The sequence below is a fragment of the Ambystoma mexicanum genome, chromosome 8 (assembly GCF_040938575.1).
Source record: "Ambystoma mexicanum isolate Mex_15411 chromosome 8, UKY_AmexF1_1, whole genome shotgun sequence".
NCBI lineage: Eukaryota > Metazoa > Chordata > Amphibia > Caudata > Ambystomatidae > Ambystoma > Ambystoma mexicanum.
This window is the reverse complement of record NC_090929.1, coordinates 899585672-899609213: the sequence shown is the minus strand read 5'-3', so window position 1 is coordinate 899609213 and position 23542 is coordinate 899585672. Positions and strand designations below refer to the sequence as shown.

At 47.8% G+C, this 23542-nt stretch overlaps 2 protein-coding genes across 7 annotated transcripts in view; one reads left to right on the top strand and one right to left on the bottom strand.

The window, feature by feature from the left end:
• Window positions 1–18783, bottom strand: part of SHLD2 (shieldin complex subunit 2) — a 1351673-nt gene extending 1332890 nt beyond the window's left edge. For all 6 annotated transcript variants that reach the window (XM_069610780.1, XM_069610782.1, XM_069610781.1 and 3 more), the window contains exon 1: window positions 18485–18783. The gene's annotated coding sequence lies outside the window, so the exon portion shown is untranslated. The remainder of the gene's footprint in view (window positions 1–18484) is intronic.
• Window positions 18784–19152: 369 nt separating this feature from the next.
• The window catches only part of GLUD1 (glutamate dehydrogenase 1), a 501976-nt gene continuing 497586 nt past the window's right edge, over window positions 19153–23542 (top strand). The window contains exon 1 of the mRNA XM_069610788.1: window positions 19153–19531. Coding sequence (XP_069466889.1) covers window positions 19153–19531 — 379 coding nt within the window. The remainder of the gene's footprint in view (window positions 19532–23542) is intronic.

Genomic DNA, 23542 nt, shown 5'->3' with positions numbered 1-23542 from the left:
CAGATGCAGAATTGTTTGAAGACATGGATGACGATGGAAAAATTGTACTACCAATCTGCATCCCCCGTAAAATTATGGTGCAATACTGCAAAGTGCAATGTTCCTTTATGACCCTTGTGGCCCCACCCCCTTTCACTGAAACATACTTACAGTAGGCTCCAGAGAGGTTATGGACTACTAATACTCATGATGTAGGGCTCTTGCAGGGGGTGGCACTGGTTTTAATAACACTCAAGCGAGGCACAGTCTTACAGCGAGTTAAACAGTATCCATTGTCCAAAGAGGCAGAAGACGGCATAATGGATACCGTTGTGGTGCTCCTAAATCAGGGAATTATAGTGCCCTCCACCTCCCCATGCAACACGGCTATCTACCCGATAAAAAAGGCAAAAGGGGGGAGTTGGAGGATGATCAAGGACTTTCGTCACCTAAACGATATTGTTCAGGCAGAGTTTCCTGTACTTTCGAACCCTGCAACAATACTGTGCAGCATCCCAAGACAGATAGCCTCCTTCACGGTGGCAGACCTTAAGAACGCCTTTTTCTCCATACACCTGCACCCCGATTTGCAGTACCTCATTGCGTTCACGAGTGGAGGAATGCATTTTGAGCACACAAGAATGCCCCAGAGGGGGGGCGTGGCCTGGAGCCGATGGCGAGCAGAGGCGGATTCGCCGGGCTCCGGCCGAGACGCCGTTTCCGAATCTTTTTTCTCCGGCTCCAGCGAGATAGCAGCCCGCTGAGAAGCACGCAGCGGTGTGTGAGGCGATCCCGCACAAAACCTGCTCGAGGGGTCGGACTCTCCGGCCCCCTAGACGCCAGCGCTGATCTTAGAACGCGCTCCCTCCCCCCGCCGCGCCTGGATCCAAGATGCCGTCTCACAGAGCTTAGTGGGGCCTCCGCGGAGCACCCCCGCCAGCACATCCAGGCGGTGAACGTCGAAGAGGAGCACCACAGCGGAGCGGGCCTCCTTCTAATATCCGACCGTGGCTGGCACCAGATCCTCGCCCTTCTCCTCTCCCACCACGCCGGAAGGCTCCGGTCGACACTACGTGCCGGTGTCGCTCTATCTCCAGAGCTTCACCGCGGCACAAATCACATCTCGGAGACGGCGGTGAGGGTCTCCGCGCAACGCCCGAACTCATCCGCCTCTAACTCTTTCTCCCCTCCACCGGCGACCTACCCGAAAATAGGCACGGCACATACTCCGGGGACGGGAGTACGCGGCGACACCACCGGCCTCCCCCTCCTGGGCCCACATCCATCTGCAGGGAGGCCGCCGCCGGGAGGCGGGGCCGGAGGAGCTGCTGGGTCACTGGGTCGCAGTGGCCCGTCACCTTGCCCAAAGGCCCGGAAACCAGGAAAGACCCGGAAAGCCGCGACGGTGCGCCAAGCCACGGAACAATTGTGAGCACGGCCCCAGCTACCCTCCCCAACCACAACCTGCATTGTCCTCGCGGTTGGGCCACCCAACTGGACTCATTCACCAAGAGGGGACAACTCCTGCCCTAAGCGCCCCAACACCATCACCCCTGAGTCCAGGGGCAGCGACACAGGCGCTAAGATAGCGGATAAAGCATCAGAACGCACAGTGGGACACTCCACCCCGTGTGCCCTGGACAGCTCCCAACCACTGAAAATAATAACTCCCCAGGGCACAGCCCACCCTAGAACACCACTCCGGGCCACATAAGCGAGTGGCCCTGAACCTCACCCCTCTAGACTCAGGATTCCAGGGTAACCACTAGTACGCCTCCAACATGGCCGCCAAAAATAAAACCAGAGCCGCCACCATGGACTCCTTTGTCTCAGCCAGGGCAAAGACTCCCACCCAAACCAAGGCCAGCTCCACTGAAATCATTCGCTCGCAGGAGACGGAGCCCAAAGATAATCACTCCCAGATAATGGACGCCATTGCCTCATTAAAGACTCACATCGACTCCAAGATAGACGAGTTCAAAATAGACATACAACTCATTCGCCAAGATGCCCGCAACTTAACGGAAAGGGTGACGGCCATGGAGAAATCCACAGAGGAGGGGTCCGCGGACACGGCGACCCTACAATCTGAAGTTTCGAACCTGAAAAGGAAGGTCGCATTCCTAGAAGAAAGGGCGGAGGAAGCCGAGGGTCGGGCTAGACGAGGGAACATCAGAATCCTAGGTATCCCGGAGGGGAATGAAGGCCTAAATACCACGTCCTATGTTGAAACCCTGCTGCTACAGGAGATTGGGGCCGGCAAACTGACTCAGGGATTTGCGGTGGAGAGGGCCCACAGGTCCCTACAGAAACGACCTCCCCCTGGCTCACATCCACGGCCAATCATAGCCAAGATACTAAATTTCCAAGACAGAGAAATTATATTAAGATACTCCAGGGAAACTGGCCCTATTGTACAGGGCGACTCTAAGATTTCCATATACCCGGACTATACCCAGAAAGTACAGAGGGAGAGGAACTCGTTTGTTCCGATCAAAGCAAGGCTTCGCCAACTGAACCTTAAATACAGGTTGCTGTACCCGTCCCGCCTGAAAGTTATCCACAAAGGGCGAGCAATCTTCCTCGACAATCCGGAAGCAGCCAACATGTGGCTAGAGGACAATAACCTTGCTGACGGTGGAGATAACCCAGGAGGGGAAGACTGAACCTCGGGGGAGCTGAGTTAGACCCCAGGGACCCTCCACACCACCCACATATGAAGCATAAACAGCCGGACCCAAGCAGGTAATCCAATTAACAGTATATCGTATGGAAACGACCCTCGTTTGGCCTCGCCGCCTCGCAGCAGCCCCGCCCCCAGCGAAAGATCCAACCGAGCGAGTTTCTGCCCGACCCAACTCGCGCCCGACTCCCGGATGGGTTTAGACGGCGCGGGAGCGCCTGAGCACCGCGACAGAGTTGTAGTCGCTGGGCGCACCAGTTTGAGTTATGTTATTAGCTTAGTTAGTTCTATAGTCTTCGTCCCATTGATGCTTGAAAATATCGAGATGGCCACAGGATACGCCCCAAGAATCGACGAATCAGAGGTCCATCGCCTACAACTTACCAACCACGCTTTGATGCCGCATCGGGCCACCGTAGTTGTCCCCCACGCCAAACCCAGAACGCTGCACCAATGGCATCACAACTCAATGTCATGACATGGAACGTTAGGGGAATGGGCTCGTACCTCAGGAGGAACCGCATACAGTCTTACCTTAGGAGGAAGAAAGTCTCGATAGCGATGTTACAGGAGACGCACCTCACCGAAGACGCTCTGTCCAAACTGGCAGACCGATGGGAGGGAACTGTGAGAGGATCCCCATATTCCAAATACGCAAGGGGTGTGCTAATATGGATAAACCCGAATGTGCCTTTCCAGTTACACGGATGTGAATCTGACAAGGACGGCAGATACGTAATAATGTGGGGAACTATGGAACAGACCCCGATTTGCTTAGCTAACACATATTTCCCGCAACACGGAATCCCGTCTTATCTCAATACACTGAGTCCCAAGCTGGCACACCACCGAGGCCAAACCTTCCTATGGGGAGGAGATTTCAACTGTGTCATGGACACAACTATGGACAGATCACTTCCTCCCCCCCAATCAAGCAACCCCGCAACACGTGCTATGGCGGAAACACTGGACCAACTCAATCTAGTGGACATCTGGAGGATACAACACCCAGCCGACAGGATTTACTCACATTACTCAGCCCCACACAACGTCCACACAAGAATAGATTACTTGTTCATTGATCAAGAAGAGGCCCCGCTGGCGATAGCCACAGAGTACCTGGGGAGATCCATCTCCGATCACTCTCCGTTAATCATGCAATGGCGGCAGAGGGGACCCAGACCCCCGATCCCCATGTGGAGAATGCCTTCCGCGACATTAGAGGATCCACAGTTCAGAGAGGACCTTGCCGAGAGACTAGAGGAGTACGTCGAAATCAATAAAGGATCCGTCTCCACTTGGAGCACACTGTGGGAAGCCATGAAGGTGGTTACCAGAGGAGAAATCATATCTAGAGCTGGTGGCACCCGCAGGCAACTAAAGACGTCACTTGAGGCCCAAGAATCAGAGATCACTCGTTTAGAGTCCACTCTTGACACCTCCCCAGGGGTCGAAACGGAACTGAAAGCAGCCCGAGAAAAATGCCAGCTCTCCTGGGACAGGCTGGAAAAATTTGACTTCGCCACATACACCGCTCGATCCCACAGGGAATCAGACAAACCAAGTAGGCTGTTGGCCTGGTTGTGTAGAAGAGAGCACCCTAAACACTTACCAACGGAAATAATAGACGCCGAGGGCGCATCCCACAGGACACAGATGGGGATCAACAAAGCATTTGCCGAGTTTTACTCAAAACTATATGCTCATGAAGCCCGGATCCCCACCACAGAAATAATAGATACCCTGGAAGAGATCGACCTACCCCAAATATCCAGCGAACAGAGAACTGAACTAGACATGGAAATCACTCTCGACGATGTAAGATGGGCCATCAGGTCGCTCGCTACCTCCAAGACCCCTGGTAGCGACGGGCTCACGCCGGAATTTTATAAAGCATACGAGCCCATTCTCACCCCCATCCTACACTAAGTCTACCAGGAAGCTTATACAAACGGGATCCTCCCCAACACCATGAGAGAAACTATAATCATCCCCATGCTTAAGCCCCACAAACCGCCCACTGACTGCGACTCATACCGACCCCTGGCCATGCTCAACTACGATAGCAAGATCCTCACCTCAATACTGGCCAGCAGACTTGCTAGAGTGCTAGGGTCCATAATTCATGAGGATCAGAACGGATTTGTCCCAGGACGCAACACCACAGCCAACTTGAGGAGGCTTCAACACATCATGGCCGAAACTCACGATTCGGAGGAAGATCTAGCGATTTTGTCGCTTGACGCCATTAAGGCCTTTGACTCCATCTACTGGGAGTGGCTGGTGGAGGCCTTGCGGGCTTTTGGCTTCGGAAATGGTTTCATCAGATGGGTCCAGGTTCTCTACAACTCCCCAGTGGCCAGGGTCAAGACAGGCGGAATAGTCTCAGAACCTTGGGAAATACAGAGGGGCACGAGACAAGGATGTCCACTTTCGCCCATGCTGTACATACTGGGACTGGAACCGATTGCCTTATACTTTCGTCAACAGCTCTTTGACGCTGGCATCAAGGTGGGCAACGTTTATAACATAATATCATTGTACGCAGATGACGTTCTTCTGTACTTAAAAGACCCTGAGATCAATGCACCAATAACACTGGAAGTACTCGACAACTACGCGAGATACTCCGGAATCCAATTTAGCAGACACAAATCCTCAGCATTCCCCCTGGCCGGATTGAGAGACGCCTTAGCGGAGGACCTTCCGATCATAGGGATAAAATGGCAACCCGAGAAGTTCAGATACTTGGGGATTAATGTCAGCCACACCCCACAGCTCACACATGAGCACAACACAGAAGTCGCCGTCACCAACCTCCGACGATCCATAAAATTCTGGTCCAAACTCCCACTGGCAATGGTGGGGAGAGCGGCGATTGTCAAAATGATAATCCTTCCCCGCTTCTTATACTTCTTTGTGAACATTTGCCATTACGTACGGCCCCCCTTCTTCAAGAAATTGGAGGCCATTATTAAGGACTTTCTGTGGGGACCTCACAGGCATAAACTGTCACTGGCTACACTAACCCTGCCACATAAAGAAGGTGGAATTAAACTTCCAGATCTCCAGCTCTATTACCTGGCCGCTCAGCTCAGTCACATCACGAGGTGGCTGTCGGACGAATCTTCAGCTGAACTGGGGCTACTGAAGCAACCTCACACCAACTTAACTCCCAAGGAAACCCTATGGAACCCCCTCTGCCGCTCCCCGGAAACCCCTTTGGTTGTGGGGCTTGGCAGACAGATATGGACCAGGACTTGCAACACCCATACTCTCCAGACCACCCCATAATGGCAGATGTGTGCAAGAAGGAGGCAGACCTCCCCATAGCAAGGAGGTGGGAGGAAGCCGCAATATACACATGGGGAGACATGTTTGAAGATGGAGTGTTCAGGGACTTTGAATCGATACAAGATATCGAAGGACTACCCAAAGGCCAGTTCCTTTGGTACCATAGGCTCAAACACACCGCCAAGAAACAGTGGCCCTCCTGGCCGGAGGAACCTACCTCGGACCCTCTACTACAGGAAATGTATGACCTCTCCGATAGATGGAGACCGGTCTCCAGGTTGTACAACAAGCTCATCGACAAACCTAACCCTAAGGGAGCGGCGCTGAGGGCAAAATGGGAAGCAGACCTCGCAGCCCCACTCACTGATAAAGAATGGGAAAGAGCACTAATATTCCCCAAGAAAGTGTCAAGAAACTCCAGATTTGGCCAAATACAGCTGAACGTCCTTTACCGAACCTACATGACTCCCCACAGAGTTGCCTCGTTCAACGCGAAGGTCCCACCGGTGTACCCATGGTGCGGGAACGACAGGGCAGACATGATCCATATGTTCTGGACCTGCACCAAAGCGATGACACTCTGGTCAAAAGTCAAGCAGTCCTGTAGAGACGCCGGTATGGAGCGATATGAATGGTCACCAGGAGAATGCCTACTGGGTACATACCCCAGACCAAGTAAATTCAAACACCTTGTGAAACTAATGGACATTTCATGCATACTTGTTAAAAGGACCATAGCGATGGCTTGGAAGACACCCGCAGGCCCCAGACACGAGCGCTGGTTAAACGAAATGGCGAGATGGACAGCTGCAGAGACCAGAGCCTGGCAGGAAGGAACCACATCCAACGGGGACGCCACAAGCGGCTCCCTGGTCGCCTGGAAGGCTCTTCTGATGGACATGCTCTTCGATGCGGACCATAAGCCCCCCTGAACATCTGTCGTGGTTTGTTGTAACAGGCTCCTACCATCACAATGCAGATGTCCCCTGCAACTGTTCCCCTCCACTTCCTGAGAAGTTACACCCTGGGCTGAACCGCCATCACGAACTCTACATGTTACATCACACGAAGACTATCGTTGTTTAAGTTAAGTTTCCTTTTGTTTACCCCTATTTTTTTCTTTTTCTCTTTTCTCTTTCACTTGTTTAATTCACGAGTTTGTATTGTCTCACCTTTATCATGAAACCAATAAAATACTTTGAAAAAAAAAAAAAGAATGCCCCAGAGGTATTACGAGTCCCCCAGCATCTTCAACAGGATCTTACATACCGACTTAGGGAATATTCAAGTGCCCAGTACCATTATTCAGTATGTTGATGATTTGCTGGTGTGTAGTGTAAGAAACCAGAAGGTGTCTCACCCGCTAGTCCCAGGGGACTTGTCATCCAGGTGGCCAGGACACGGCCATCGCTTTTGGATCTAGTTCTTGGGGGTGGACCAGTGCGGGGGATCACATGGGTGAGGCGTCCTCTAGGAATGGGAGTGGGACACCGGTTGGTGAGACGCGGTATCCCTCTCTTCCCTGTAACACCTTTATCCCATCCCATCTGATGGGATATTTAGAAACTGAAACCCTGCACCCCTTTTCCTGCACAAACACTTTCTCATGGATAGCCCGCTCTGGGAGAAAACAGACTCACACCCGAGCAGTGTACATGATATGTCCCACTACTATGGTCAGGCGAGGTCAGGCAATTATCGACAATCACTCACACCTGACTTCCATTACACTTCCCTACATGGATAAAAGGCAGAGCACGAGAGCACACTCTGAGCGAGGCAAAACACACAAAGGTGCAGCAGTTTTTCGAGTTGGCAGTTGAACGAGAGGAGAAAGCCGGCAAGGCAAAAGAGGTTTGTGAGAGGTGAAACACCCCTGATCTCGTTGACAGGAAGCCATTACTTTCAAGAAACCTTCAAGGCAGAAAACCTAAGACCAGGAAACAAGGTTAAAGAATCATGCATTGTGTGTTGGTGATATCTTGGGTCCTCCCGCGTAACTGACCAAGGCGGGCAGGAGCAGCAGACTCTGTGGTATCGTCCTTGGCTCGAAGAACAAAGAAGCAACAGAGAACAACGCAGCCGGTGAGTTGGCTATACCGGTCTGTGTTGAAGTAAAAGTGGCAAACAGCAATATTGTAAAGTGATCGCTGGAAGGAACATTGTTAAACGTATGTGATGAAAGAGGCGTGTGAAGCTAAATTTCTGGTGAATATTTGAACATTAGCACTTACCCTGAGCCCTTCTCCATGAGCATCAAAGCACCTATTCCTCCCCCCTCTGCACGTTCTGAACACTCACAAGGCATAGTAGGTTTGTTTCCCCTTCCCTTTATTCTCATTATTTGTTTGTACTATTCATTTCATTATTTATCCTTGCTGTAATTCATTGTCTACCTTCCCCTGTCCCTGCCCGGTTTGGCCTGTGGGTGCTTTGAAACAGTTTTGCTAATTGTATAAGCGCTTAACGAGTGCCATTGCCCGTTCAAAAGTCTTCGATTCTGGCATCCAAAGTGGATCTGAGCCCGGAGGAGGGGGATCCGTGGTCTGAGCCCAAATGAGGGAGACCAAGTTGTGACTATTGTGGAAAAAGTGATCTGAGTCCGAACGAGGGGATCCATGGTCCAAGCCCGAATGAGGGAGACCAAACTGTGAACATTGTAGTAAAGGGGTCTAAGCCCGGACAAGGGGGACATGTGGTTCGAGCCCGAAGGAGGGAGACCAGTCTTGAAATTGTCAAAGTGAAACCTTGACAAAAGGAAAGGAACTTTTGGGTTTTTGCTTGCTGCATTAAGAGACTGTCATTGCGAGAGAGACTCTGGCGGAAGGCCATGATGCCTATGTGTTCAACTGTTACCTAGTGGCCAAGAAGCTAAAGCTAGAGTGGTTAGATGTCTTTATATAGAAAATGTTATAGTGAAAGAAACCTATACCGAACGCACCTCCATTTTCCACCCTTAAAATCTCACCCCAAACTTTTCCCGAAAAAATGTAACCCTTTACCCCACCCCAAAATGTATTCGGCATAAAGGTTTTCATTATAAAATACTTGATATATGTTTCTTTGGTTCCATGTCATTTCATCGCGGAATGTTTTATCGCTGGTTTTTTTCCCGCAATTTAAACCCATCTAATTATTTTTAAAATTATTTTTGGGGGTTTCCCTCCCACAATTCCAGCATTCCCTTAATTTTTTTTTATGTATTCCCAAACACCCACACCCCATATATATCATTTTCTAACCCCACTAAAAACTCTGATGGGTTTTTTTCATTAACAAATTCACTGTAAAAAAACCCAGTGAAAACACATCCCGCGATGAAATGATGTTGTACCGTTTCTTTCACTATAACATTTTCAATAAAAACACTGCATACCAGCTAGAGTGTGTGCGAAGCCTTCACGTGCCGCCTTGCCCGGTGTGAAAAAAAAACGTGGGGAAGGGAAGCTAATGGCTCAACTATCCTGACATATCACTTCTTGAACACTTTGCGTACATTGTTATCCCACACCATTTCGTAATTATAAGTTATAGGTTTATTAGTGTAGGCCCTTTTATTTTGACAGACTCCACTAGGATTGCGTTATTATTATTTGATGGTCGTAGCTTGCTCCCATCCTTAGATTTAGGTTTAGATAGGCGTTTTACCAACCCTTTGAAGTTCAATAAACACCCTTCAACTGTGATGCCTGTCTTCACTGTTTGATACCATACCTTCCTACAGTATTAACAGTGAGCAGCAGTGCAGGAAGGATTCTAAAACACTCCTACAGCTGCTGGTGTACAAAGGGTACAAGGTCGATAAGGCGAAGTTGCAATATTACCTTCAGGAGGTGCTCTATTTGGCCCAATTGATATCCGTCCACAGGAAGAAAATCATACTAGATCGCGCCGCCTCATTGTGCAGCACTCCACAGCCCAAAACAGTTAAGGGAATGCAGAAATGTCTAGGGTTGCAGAACTACTGCCGAGCATGGATTTTAGATTACCCTTTATGCAGGGCCTCAAGGAGGGTCATAAAAAGATCAGAAGCTTACCTGGACAGAAGACATGCTCAATAGTTTCGACAATCTAAAAGTGGTCTTTTCTACTGTCCCAATATGAGCTACGCCTGACTATATGCAAGAGTTCTATTTGTTTTCCCATTCTAATGGCCAATTGATGACTGCAGTACTACCACAAAAAAGCACTATGCGCCACAAGCCACTTGCCTACTACAGCGGGCTGCTAGATTCTGTAATTCAGGGCCAGTTCACATGCGAACAAGCACTTGCTGCGGCTACATTTGCAATTGAGAAGAGCTCTACAATTGTCATTGTGTGCTCTGGAACATTGTCTGTGGAACATGCAGTGTTTGCCATTCTAGAGCGCTCCACATCTACTCTGACTACACAGCGGGCGTCCGCATATGAAATCATTCTGTCCAGCCCAAACATCCACATTGTAAGATGTTCAACTGTAAATCCCGCCACATTCCTGATAGAACAGTGCACTGAGGAAGACATTGCAGCACACGATTGTGTAACATTTGAAGGGGAGGAGGAGGACATCCCGAAATCAAAGGATAGCCTTCTCGAAGGGGGTGTATTTTTGTGGACGGGGTCAGCAACTAACGACATACTGAGGCGCCATTGGTTTGCCTAGTGGGTGGGGTCTGTGAGGTATAGGTACAGAAAAGACAACCCATGCACTATTCAGCCCAAGCAGCAGAACCTATAGCACTCATCAAGGTGCTTCTGGCGTTTCAAGGGCGCTGTGTCAGCATTTATTCAGATTCTGCCTACGTTACCACTACGGTACACGCGGGTCTGGCGCGGTGGAGGAGGGGATTCAGAAGTGCTAACGGGTCTCCCATACAACCTGCGGTACTGTTAGACAAATGAATTGACGCACTCTCACAACCCTCCTTGACATCGGTGGTGAAAGGCACTGCCCATACTATCGATACAGGCGAGCTCTCACTCGGTAACGCAGCCACAGACGCGGTTGTTAGAACTTGATAGTCGTGAAGATTATGAAAGCCTCTGTCCCCAAGTACCACACAGAGAGATACCAAAATAACTCCCTGTGCGATCCTTGAAGCCACAGGTATTAGGTGCTGGAGTGCCAGGAACCAGGAACGCCGGAAACCCCCAAATGCTGAAAGGTAAGCAGGTAATTACCACAAAGCCAAAATAAGCAGTAATCAGAAAAGTAAGCTATGTACCACTAGAGGGCTTACCTAGATGGGAGAAGGATGGGGCCTCAACCAAGTAGTGGCCTCGGGGTGAGCAATGTGGGGCGCGTTCTGGGAGCACCCTCAGTGTGTGATAGGTGGCGGCAGCAGTCGGATGAAGAAGGCTAGTCACTGCTCTGTTGAGAAGTTAGGTCACACACTGGAAATCCCTGTGGGAGTGCTGCGGGTGCAGCAGGAGGACTTGAAGCATGGTAACAGTACAGGATAATCCAAAAACAGTACGTATGAGTTCCGTGGTCGAGAGTTTCCAGAGAGATCAGTTTTACAACAAATCCAAAAGGAGTATCAGAAGGAGTCCAGGTATGGAAGTCCGTAGGTCGGTTACCAGAAATACCGGGCTGTAGGCAAACAATCCAGGGAGGAAGCAAAGGGAGTCCGTTAAGCAAATCCGTAATCCAAAGAAAGCCGAGAGTCGAAAGTCAAGAGTATGCCAAACAGTGCCGGATTGAACAGCTGTGAAGCACTGGAAAGGCACGTACTCAAAGCTTTTAACCTGTTGCTATTTTGTCAGGTATCAGGTCTTCCGTGTCATGTGATTCATGCCTACAGCACGTACTCAGGTCTTCTGCGTCACGTGATCCATGGTGTTAACACATGGTCAGATCTTCCAAGTCACGTGATGCGGAACTGACCGGGGCTCGCACCCGATACGACCCGTGGCGAGTCGCCAAGGGAGCTGCCAGTGGAGAAACGGATGCAGGCGTTTTTGGGTGATGGTCACTGATGCCTGTCCACTTCCATGGGTGATGCCAACGGGCACCGAACCACTGCCGTCCCAATTGAGTGGGAGTGGGTATGTGTGCAGAAGGGGCATTAGAGGGAAGGGAATCAGAATGCATGACAGCAGTGTCCAAACAAGCAGCATACTTACAAATGCAGAGTGTCTCTGAATACCCAGTGGTAGCGAAAGGCTAAGAACAGCTGCCGGATTCCTACAATGCCTTTTCTGTCGCACAGCTAATTGAGCTGCAGAGACAAGCTCCACAAGAAGAAAAATATTAGTCGTTGAAAAGGGGGTGCCAGCAGTCCCCTACAGATTTATTGTGGCTGACAAGAAACGTCAGACAAGATGGTTATGCCGCAAGATTTGTTGCAGGTCGCTTTCGACCAGCTGCATCATCCATCCCATGTGTCCAAACAGCATATTGCTGCAAATATACAGAAGGACTGGTTTGTCCCCAATCTGCAGGAGCCGATAACTAAAATGGGTATTAACTGTATCACCTATCAGATTTACAGTACTGGTCTCACTTTAAGAACAATTTGAGGCACACTACCCCACCCTACTGGGCCTTTCTGCGAGTTACATATAGACTACGCAGACATGGGCGAAAGGTGTGGGGGGTCATGATACCCAATAGTTGTCGTATGTCCTTTCTCACAGTGGGTGGAGGCTGGTCCTTGGCCAAACCCTGATGCAAATGGTGCAGCCAGGTTCCTGGTCAGAGAAGTTTTTTCTCAATGTGGGGTGTGTGAAGTTTTAAGAAATGACAATGGCACACACTTTTCCAATGAGCTCTTTAAAGAGACAACTGCATCACTGGGCATTAAGCATCTGATGTATACAATTTACCACCCCCAGGCCAACGGAATTGTGGAAAGGATAAACTGGCTCCTCAATAGAAATTTGTCTTAGCTGTGCACCACATTGAAGAAAAATTGGGTGCACTGCTTACCCCTTGCTCTGTTTAGCATGCAGACGCAAACCTGCAAGGATCACCATTTATCGCCCCATGAGTTGGTAACGGGGTGGCGAATGCGCACGCCCATATCTCCAATCAGGAAAGCATCTGGTGCTCACAGGGCTGCGTCTATTTTGGGGGATGAATTTGGGAGCTACTTGCATGCTCCAACCAAAGCGATAAAATACATCTCTCAAAAGATTGCACCGCCAAGCACTGAGGAAATCACCAGCGCTGCACCGGATTCACAGCCCACATTACCCCCTCCCCAGTTTTTTCCGGGGGACTTTATTTTTGTTCAGAATTTTGTCCGTCGATGGAACGAACCGAGATACAATGACCCCTTTGAGGTTGTCTATGCTAGCCCCCTTGCTGTAAAAGTTCATGAATTGCGGTATTGGGAGCACCCCAGTCCACACACTGTGCCCAAGCCCAGTGAACATTTACGATTGCTCATGCTCACTAATTGTCCTACTCATATATACCCTAAGAAAAGATAAGAGACCCCTTTTTGTGTTTTTTTGGTAACAGACTCCCCTTTTTGGGGTTTTCTTTTAGCAAAAGAATACCCATTTTTGTGGGTTTTTTAAACAAGAGAGCACCTTTGCTGTGTTTTTTGGGTTGTTTTTGATTTTTTCTTTTTTAATGGAAAAAATAAATAAAAAAACAATATAATATTGAAACTGAAACGTAATAACCTCATGTACAGATAAAAAGCTGCTACGCAGGGTTTACACAAACCAAAATCGTTCTCTCTTTCTTTCCCCCTCTCTCGCTCTTTTTCTCGCTCTTTCCCTTCTCATTTTCCCATCCTGGCATCTCCTTTTTGCAATGGAAGTGCGAGGGCCCAAACTCACATGGATCGAGGCAATGGAGAAACCAGTGAAGGTGCAAAAGCAGGAAAAATATGAACTGTGCTTTATAACGAAGGAAGTGTCCCTGTGGGGTCCAATAGCAGGTGCGACAAGACTTTATATATCCTGTACCTCAAAAAAGGGACAGTAGCTGTGATGGTCAATTACTGGGTGGTGGCCAGCAGGCTTCTTGAACCTCCTGCCATCATGCAGGGGCACCTGCTCACTGGCGTTGCTACACTAAGCACTCCTGGTGGTCCCTGGAGAACATCTGATAGTGGGACAAGGTGGCTTATCAATCCCGACATCTAGACAAGTACTTAACCCATCCACTGCAGTGCTATGGCAGGAACCGATATTCCAAATTCTCTCAGGGAAGGCGAAGAAAGAAAAATTGCAGAGAAGGTTGAATTACCTATCGCAGTATTCTTCAGAATTGCTGGAAGAGATACTAGATGAATATCGACAGTATAGTAAAGAAGAGACATGTTTTGCTTCCCTGCTGTTACCAGGAGTGCATACAGTTGTGAATGTCAAGTGGCTTCAAATTGTGAGGTGGAAAGTGATCCAGCTGGCTAATGACAGTGATCTGAGCCTCAACGCAATCAAAATAGAAAATCGAGCAATTAGGCTGATGAGGCTGCAGAACAGATGCTTGCTAGACCGCCTTACAGCCATAGAGAAGGGGTCTGCATAAAGATTAGATAGTCCTGTTGCACCTACGCACCCCCTAACAATGCAGAAAATGGCTCTCTCGTGAAGATAATAGGGGCTCTGCACGTCCTCGGCACCCACAAGCAAACAGAAGCTGGCAATCGAGGGACTGATTGGTTTGATGACATCTTTTCTTGGACACCGTCTTGGATAGTGACTAACGTGAAGATGCTGGTCTCTGTGATCGTGTTCGTGATATTCTGCATATGCCAGATGGGACTTTGGTGCGGTGACAAAGCATTGCCTTGCAGTGCATGATGGTCCCAATTGGGGTAAAAGAGGCACCCTGTGGTACAAAAGACAGCGCAGTATAAACTGATGACCCAAACAAGCCCTGTATGTTTGTCATAGAACAATGCTGTGATCCCCCAGGCACCACTAGAGTCCCTCCACTCGATCCAGAACAATACACAGAACATTGGGTAGATTTAGCAGGGGATGGAGGGTGTATTAACATGACATGTACTCGCGAGAAATATGCACAAACGGCGGAGAGTTTGCGACACGTGTAGAGGGCATAGGTACCAAAGGAGAGGTCACCCCCATATTTAGCAGCTGAAAGATTAGAAAGGGAAAGAAGGGGTGAGGAGAACAACTGACTTGAATTTGAGTTTGTTAATGTAATATTAACAAAATGGGGGAATATTGGCTAAGAGGGATGATCGTCCCAGGCACCCCAGCACTTTTGAATGAGGCAGAGGCCTGGGAGTGCGCATTAGAGGTTTGGGGTGAGTACAGGGTGAGGGAGGTGTTCACAGGAACTGTAGTGCAGGGAGGGTGGTGCAGGTTTTCTGCGCTGGTATACCGGGGGAATAAAATGCCATCTTGGATAACAGCAGCCATATTAAAATCGAGGCCTATCGCTGTGCTGCAGTTAGGGCCGCAGGCCCCAAGGCACACATGGGGAAGTAGGTGATTGCATGCGAAAATAGGTCATAGCATGGGCACTGGTGAGAAAGGCCAGAGCAGCTGAGATTCAAAGACCTTCCATTGGCTCATGTTACCAGTGTACGTATCCCAGAAAGAATGCACCCTGCAAGGCCACGAGGGGGTCGAGAGCTCTCTGTAAATGTGATTCCACGAGGAGGGCACGAGCCACAGACCTTCCCCGTTTCATCTCTAAGTAATAGCATTTCAATGTCCCCATCCCAAGACCCCTGGAATTCCAAAGTACCAGTCAGTCCCAGACCACTGACCATAAAACTGTTAGACCCACAATCGACCAGGAAAGATCAGAAAGCAGGGACCAGTTGCCTTCACCATAGGTCACGTGATTTGTGCTGTGAGGTGCTGGGAGCGATAACAGAATATAGCCAAAACAAGGGTGGGAAGTCTTGGGAGGGTGCCAATGTGTCTGGAATCGAGCTGTAGTTAGTTAGAAGCAATGGCCTCATGGTCTCCTCTTAGCCCATGTCTGCAGTACCAGGTGCACCTTAGGTCAGAGATAAAGAATGTATTGTTTTTCTTTCTGGTAACAAGCAATTAACTATAACTTCATGTTTACTGGTGTGTGAGGAGAAGCCCACATGGAAGAAGATTGACAGGCAGTGCTGGGACCAATGGCCTGGCATCCCATATGGAGCAGGTAGCCTATGTATAGGGTCGCACCAATTAGTCATTCGGATTGGTACCCTATGTAAATTACGTCACTGATGGCACTGTGTGTCTTTATAACATGTTTCTCATAATACTTCTGGCAGAACGTTTGGCGGCAGCAGAGCTCTTTGTTGGCGCATTTCTTTTTGTGTGGAAATAAACCATTGTTTTCCTTGCAAGAGGTGTGCTGGGCTTTTTTTCCCCTTTGGTTTGTATTTTTTCTGGTATGAGTGTTGAGGGGCTTCTTTACAGTTGTTAAAGCAGAAGTTGTCTATTTGTTTAAACTATGTAAATCTTATCCTGGAAGGAGGTTATCCAGGATTACCATTGGTGTTGTTTTCCTTTGAGGAGATTGGAAGGAGAACTTCTCAACAACCAAAGAAGTAACTGTTACAGTTGGATTTTTGTGTGGGTGAGCTTTTGTTTCTTTGGAACTTTTCAAGAACTGATTTCACACTTTACTTTTCTTTTGGAGAAATTGACTTTGGACATTTCTGGGGAACGTGATCTACCCAGAATAAGTGGAAGTTATCTAAGACGCTGGTTATTTGGTAATATTTTATTGATGTTGCTTATGTTTTGCTTTGTATATTTCGTTGTTTAGTGTGAGGATCTGTTTTTTGTATGCTAGGAGATTTTTCCCTTAGATCCTAGAATAGGCAGAGAATCCCCTGTTAGAGTAGGCTTAGTTATGTGTTATTTGCACTTTTTTTTTTTAAATAAAATGTCAAATATTGAGAAAACTACAAGCAGTCGTCGGCCTCGCATTACTGACTCCTCACACTCTCTTGACTTTGAGTTGGGTGTCATCTGCGTAGTTGTATGCAGTCTGTGGTTTTGAATGATATTTCATTGATGAAGACATGTAGATGTTGAGTGGGTAGAGGCTAGAGCATTGTGGCACGCCACAGGAGATGTTTTTGGTGTTGGGGTAAAAGGTGGTAGGTAGGTTATTTCGGTTTGGTCAGGGAGTAAAGATTTTAGCCATGTAGAGTGGAGTCTTTTACACTGCATTCCTCCAGTCTCTCAATTAGTATTGAGTGTCTGATTGTGTCAAACATGGCTGCTATGTCCAGTAGTATGAGGGCCGATTGTGTGCGGGTGTCTGCATTTATTTTTAGGTCGACCCATATGTATAAGAGTGCTGATTCTGAAAGGATTCAATATGCAGTAGTAGCAAGAAGAAATTACGGACAGCAGTACACTGCTGGAGGAATTGGGGAGCGCAAGGTGTGAGTTGGGAGCATGATTTGCAGTGTGGAAGGGACAGGGAGTGCTAATTGTAACTTGGCAGTGTGATAGAGCATGTGAGTATGGTAGTAAAATTATTTTTAGGGAGTAAAAATGTAAGTGTCATTTCTTATGAGAGTATTTTCTTAGCGAGTCAAAATATGTTTAAACTGTAAAATGTAAATGTTTTTGTAATAAATATTTCTTTGCACTCAATTATCTGTAAAGATGAAAAATACAGGTTTACCTCTTCAGATAGGGCATTAATAATAACAGTTTCTTCCTGTGGCACTAGATGTAGTACTACTCCAAAAATATCAGTGATGCTGTGCAAGTGAAAGCAGGAGAATAGCCACCTTATGTATCTGTTTCCTATTTTTTGTTGGGTGTATTTGTACTTACTATTTTTCTTTTTCCGGAGTATTTGCCTATTTTTAGGAAGTAAGATTGGCTGATACACCCCTTATCTGTTGGGATGGGCATGCACATTTAAACAAAAAGGTACTTCAAAACAAACAGTGCATATATGCCAACCATCCCGATTTAGGCGGGAGACTCGTGATTTTTCAGTGAAAAATATTGTTATTTTTCACGTTCTCCTGCCTAAAATTATTATTTCTCCAATGCATTCCTATGGAAAAATTGTTGTCCCGATTTCTCTGATATCTCCTGCCCAGGTGTATCCTAATGTTGGCATGTATAACACTGTTCTGTCAAGCCAGGGACATATTGGAATCTTCCTATTAAATTGATACAAAAAGGTACAAATAACGACAACATGGCTCTCTTGTTGCCTTGCACACGGCCTCTTTCCTGCAATGTGCTCATCTTACACCTTCCAGTCAATACAAAATGTGCTGCAGAAATCCAGCAATAAAAAAGATTGTGCTGCAAAATTTGCTTTTTTATGCTGCAAATTTACCATTTCTTGCAGAAATATCCTGGAGGGTCTGAATAAGATGCAACATTCTCTGAAACACTGACATTGTTTTATTTAGTCAAGAAACTCGCTGTAAATGCTCATGTGCGATTTCCGTACAAAAGACTGTGCCTTGTCTCCACCCTCCACCTCTGTTCTGCCTCTCACAATGTCAGTCTTCTAGGCCTGTGCTGCATGCATGGAACGTGTTTGGCACTAGACACATTAGTAAACCTGTCCATATACCAATTAACTAATTCAATAGTCAAAATATGGCGCAGAAACAACAATGCCCACCTTGTCTTCCCTACAGACTCCAGATGTCTTCGAAATGAAGCACCTCACTTCCTTTCAAGGTGGCCGCCAAGTTAACAGGAGTCGTAAACATGTGGAAAATTAGGCAGCTGTATGTCTATTTTCTATGTCCACGACTTAAGGGCAGATGTTGCTTCTATTTCCATTTTGGGAAGAGGGACTACGTACACGACCTTTCACGTCCAGCTTTAAGTTGGGGCTGCGCGTGCGCACTTTTGTTGTTATCGTGCTTTAACTGGGCAAAGTTGTAATAAAAAAAAAGACTAGGGCAGGGGGAACATGCGAATGTCACAGCGGACTAGAGACAAGATAAAAACGCTCCAATGAAAGGAAGGACGCGTAATAGAGACACGCCCACTGCCTTCTCCTGCAAGACGTGAACGGTCTTTATCTACGCCCAACATGGCACTTTTTAGATGTCATCACTAGAGGCGCGGTGTGGGCTAGTCCTTAGGCGTGCTTCAGCCCTCCCGGATTTTCGATTGGAGGGATACGCTTCTATAAAAGGCAGGCTTTAGCTGTCTATATATCAGTCCGGGTTAAGGGCGGTGCTGGTTCCTGATAGCAAAGCGAGAAGCCTGTGTTTCCGCTTTCTTGTCCAGTGCCGGCTGCCGTACCTTTCTCCGGCTGTGCGAGTTAGAGAGTCAGCCATGTATCGGTATCTAGGAGAGCTTGTGTCCCGCGGGGGTGTACTGTTGGCGCCTGAGGCCGGCCTCCCTGCGGCCTCCGTTTGCCTTCGCCGTTATTGCCATGCCCCCCCGGCCGAGGATGACCCGAATTTCTTCAAGATGGTGGAGGGCTTCTTCGACCGCGGCGCGAGCATCGTGGAAGACAAGCTGGTGGAGGACTTACGCACCCGTGAGAGTGACGAGCAGAAACGGCATCGTGTGCGGGGAATCCTGCGTATCATCAAGCCTTGCAACCACGTGCTGAGTGTCAGCTTCCCCATCAAAAGGGATAACGGCGAATGGGAGGTGATCGAGGGCTACCGGGCTCAGCACAGCCAGCACCGGACCCCGTGCAAGGGAGGTGAGCCACTGTCACTGAGCGTCATCCCAACTGCGTCCCGTTCAAGAAGCATGCACAACGCCACCCCCACACTTGGGTGCTTTGCTACGAAGTACTACCATTCCTGCATTTAGCAGAGTCAGTTAGCATTGACCTCGCCCATATTGGACGGTACTGTCATTTGAGGGTTATTGCTGTCCCCACCCTCGCGTACTGCCAGAGCTATCGGTGCGTTTAAAGCGTCATCTCTCCATGTCCCTAACAGTAAGGCGTTCTCTTAATTTGGCTTCGAATCATCAGTTTTGTCATTACAAACTGAATGCATTTCCGTTTAACAGCAAGTGGTAGTGAGCTAGAATGATCTTGGGGACGACAAATTGAAAACCGCCTTCGTTTCCGTTGTTTAATTTAGTGTACTGGGGTTACATTGCAGTTCTAATTGCAGTAAAGCCGATTTTGGTTCTAATGTAGAAAGATCTGAGCCTGTAAATTACAATCCCAGCAAACTAGTTTAGGAGGGAGTGCCCGATGCTGAGATTTGCACACTAAGTTGTTCAAACCAAGTCAAAGTGGACAGTGTGATAGTGTCGCTCCTGCAGAAATGTGTATGTAACCTTTTGGGGGGAAAACACGTTCCCTGCAGTACCAGCTCGAACGTCTCTCTTCATGTGATGGCAAAAGTAGTATCTTAAGCTCTTTATAACGATTCTTAACACAAAAGGCCCTGCCAACTGCAGAAAAGAAGTCTACATTCTAATCCCATTGCAGACATTTGGGTGATGTATTCTTAAATGGAGGTGTAAGTGAGTAAAATAAGGAATATGGGGAACCCACATCTTAGCCACCCTCCTCCACCACTGGTTGCTATTATACCTTTTTGTAAAGTTGGACTATTCTCATTTACCCTGCCATGTGGTAGTTACACACATGGCTGTTGAAAAAGGAACATTGCAATATTTATTTTCCTTCAACAAATTATCCCTTGATTCAAGCGTGGGGTAGATGTCAAGATAAATAAACCTGCATATTTAAGTGAACTTATGAATGCAACTTTATTGAATTACTTTTTCTATTTGATCAATCAAAATAGTATGCGGTACACATGAACTGTGACTTTGCGGCTGGTCGGGGTGAGCATCCATTATGGAGTCCTTCAACAGCCAACTTTGCCCACTGATCCAGTGAGCAAATTTTTTTCAGTAGAATTTTTATGCAGGGAAGTTATATTCAAAACCCAGCCGGGTCGCTAGGTGATCAGCTTTCTCGGTCCCTTGTGTAATATGAACATACTAGCACTGAACCCCACCTCCAGCAGTGTCACACACCGTGATACGGTCAACTAAGGATTTGCTGTAAGGTGGGCCAGAAGTCCTTCCTTTGCTGTGTGAAGGGTAGGCGAGTAGTCCTTCTGCTGTCAACATCTTTCAAGGGAGTTTTAAAGCTTTGCTCGCTAGCGCTGGCCCTCTCCCCAAGTGCACTTCCCTCAACCTTCCTTTTAGCTTCAGGGTTCAGTCTTTTATACCATAAGTCCTACAGTTGGGGTCCGACCTGTAGTAAAGACCAACTTCCTAGCAGAACATCGGCTTGCTATGAATCTAAATCCGATATTTCTCAATCGTGATTTGTGCATCCTTTATAATTAGTAGGCCAATGTGTTCTTTCATGTGCTCCTTTAAGCCTTGGCTGACTATGGTAAGTCTATGGTATTTTCGTAAGTGCCTGGCACAGAAACAACAAGCTTCATCTGTATTGGGAAGCTTGAAATGCTCCCCAATGCAAATAACATCCTCTCCTATATAGCCCTGGTTGAACTCTAGGACCAGATTCGTGTCATCGTTTGTATAGCGCCTTTCACCATTGGTGTGGTATGATTGAAATGGGCAAAGCCTTTGCAACTTCACACGGGAGTTAGCATGTTCTTAGGTGAGCCAACTGCCTTCCCGAGATGCTTATTGTATGTAAAATTGATGAATTTGCCTGATAGCTAATTTGTGGAGAAAACACCCAAATAGAGTAATTCTCCTTAAGTAGCTCTAATTTGTATTGATGACCAGTCGTCTTATTTTGTCACCCAGAATCTTTTCTTGGAGTGGATCAATAGTTCCCAGTTATGTATACTTGTATATTAAGCTCTGAAAAGCAAGTTGTGTCCTTGCTAATATATTTCATCAGTGTGTATTGGCACCCCTCCATCGGTTCCTTTTCAAAGGAGTTGGTCTATAAATTCAACAGGAAATACACTGGAGCGCATCCGTGTCGCACTCCCCTTGTGACACAAGAAGACTTGGTGCATTCACCACCAAGACCAAATGGCACATATGCTTCAGTGACCTGATGGCACAGTATATTGATTCTCAATAGAGCAGATAGCTGCAAGGCACCCAGTGTCTCTAAAAAGCCTTGGCTTGGATACAATGTTGAAGGCAGTGGTGAGATCCACGAAGGGCCTGTTAATGGGGGGGGGGGGTTTGTATAGATGCCTGTCCACACAGCCCCCCCTTCTCTGACTCGGTGACAGTCTGCAAAGAAATGCTGGTCAACTTTGGGGAGGGGATGGTAGGGAGATGGTGGTTGCTGACTTCAACTTCTCTGCTGCAAAAGAGAATACACTGTGGGTATAGGCTGTTGCATGATATGTGAAGGACAATAACGGGAAAGGTAGAATATTTGTAGTTTAAATAAACATATATTTGTTAAGCTGCATACTTTCGCTGCAAGTCTGACCACCAATCTGAGATTTATTGAATAGGGGAACATAAATACTCTGGTCGGCTAGGCTGATTTTAAAAAAACAAAAAAAAGTTGGCATTTTTTTTTCCAGGAGGATTTTCAAGATTTCTGTGGAGGAATTTCTACACGGGGCACGGTATCTTGAAAATGAGTAACGAGTTAAATGAATGGAAGCTAAGCAAGATTTTCTTGGGACAACTAAAGGCTTGCTGCTGAATTTTGAGCTTGCTGCAATCCACATGCACTTATTTTCCCCTCCACCTCCTCATGGTGTCCTCGGACCACGACCCCCTCCTTCTACTCTTAGTCGCCTCCTGGCGTTCTGTCTCCTCCTTTCTCGCCGCAACCACTGCTGTTACCTCCAACATTTTAATGATTGTCCACTTTCTATCAACCTACTCCTGGATGTCTCCCGACCTCCTCTCTTTCCCCCCCCCCCCCAATCTTCAACTTTCTTCTCACCTCTAGCAATCTTTCTGTACTCCCCGACCCCCGCTCTTCTCTCTCTAGCTCCTTCTCCAATTCTCATGCTGCCAGGGTTGGCCTGTGGGCTACTCTACGGCTAGGGCCCCACCAGGTGAAAAGGCACTGGGGAAGGGGTGTTCATTCTGGCAGCTGGTGTAGCCTTTGGCTGGACTTCAGTTCTGTTATGGGACTTGAGGCTGGCTAGTCCATACCCCTGGGGAAGGAAGGAGGGTTCTTTCTCTGGCTGACCTTACATGCCACTGCCCCAAGATGGACTCCTCTAGCCCTGAGGGACAGCACACTGCACAACCATGCATTATCTACATCGTCCTGCGTAGCGTTGGCCAAATATAAACGGAGGTCCTGCCATGGGGCAAGGAGTCTCTGGCATGGATTGGATGTAAAGTTCTTCCATGTTAGCCCAGAGCATCTCATGCAGCCAATCCTGCCCTGTGGGGGCGGGGGGCTCCTTGTCCAGTGTTGCAAAATTGTTTTTAGCCATTAATACGCCCTTATTTAACATTGTATTCTGTACCTTCGCTATTCTCTCAGTATAACCCAGTATACATTGTACCTGTTTGAGATTGCGTTTTTTCCCCACTATATCATCCAATATGTCTGTAAACTCCCACCAGTAATCTGCCGTTCTGGGGCAGTTCCAGTACACGTGCGCTATGTCTGCCCCCCGGCTGCAGCATCACTTCGACAGTATGGCTGATGTGTAGTGCAACCAGTTTACCATTTTAAAATTGAGGCGATGTCTAAGTTCAACACCCCTTTTATCAATTGACAATGACTTTTCCGCGGTGCTTTGGCGATCCCAATCGCCAAATTCAC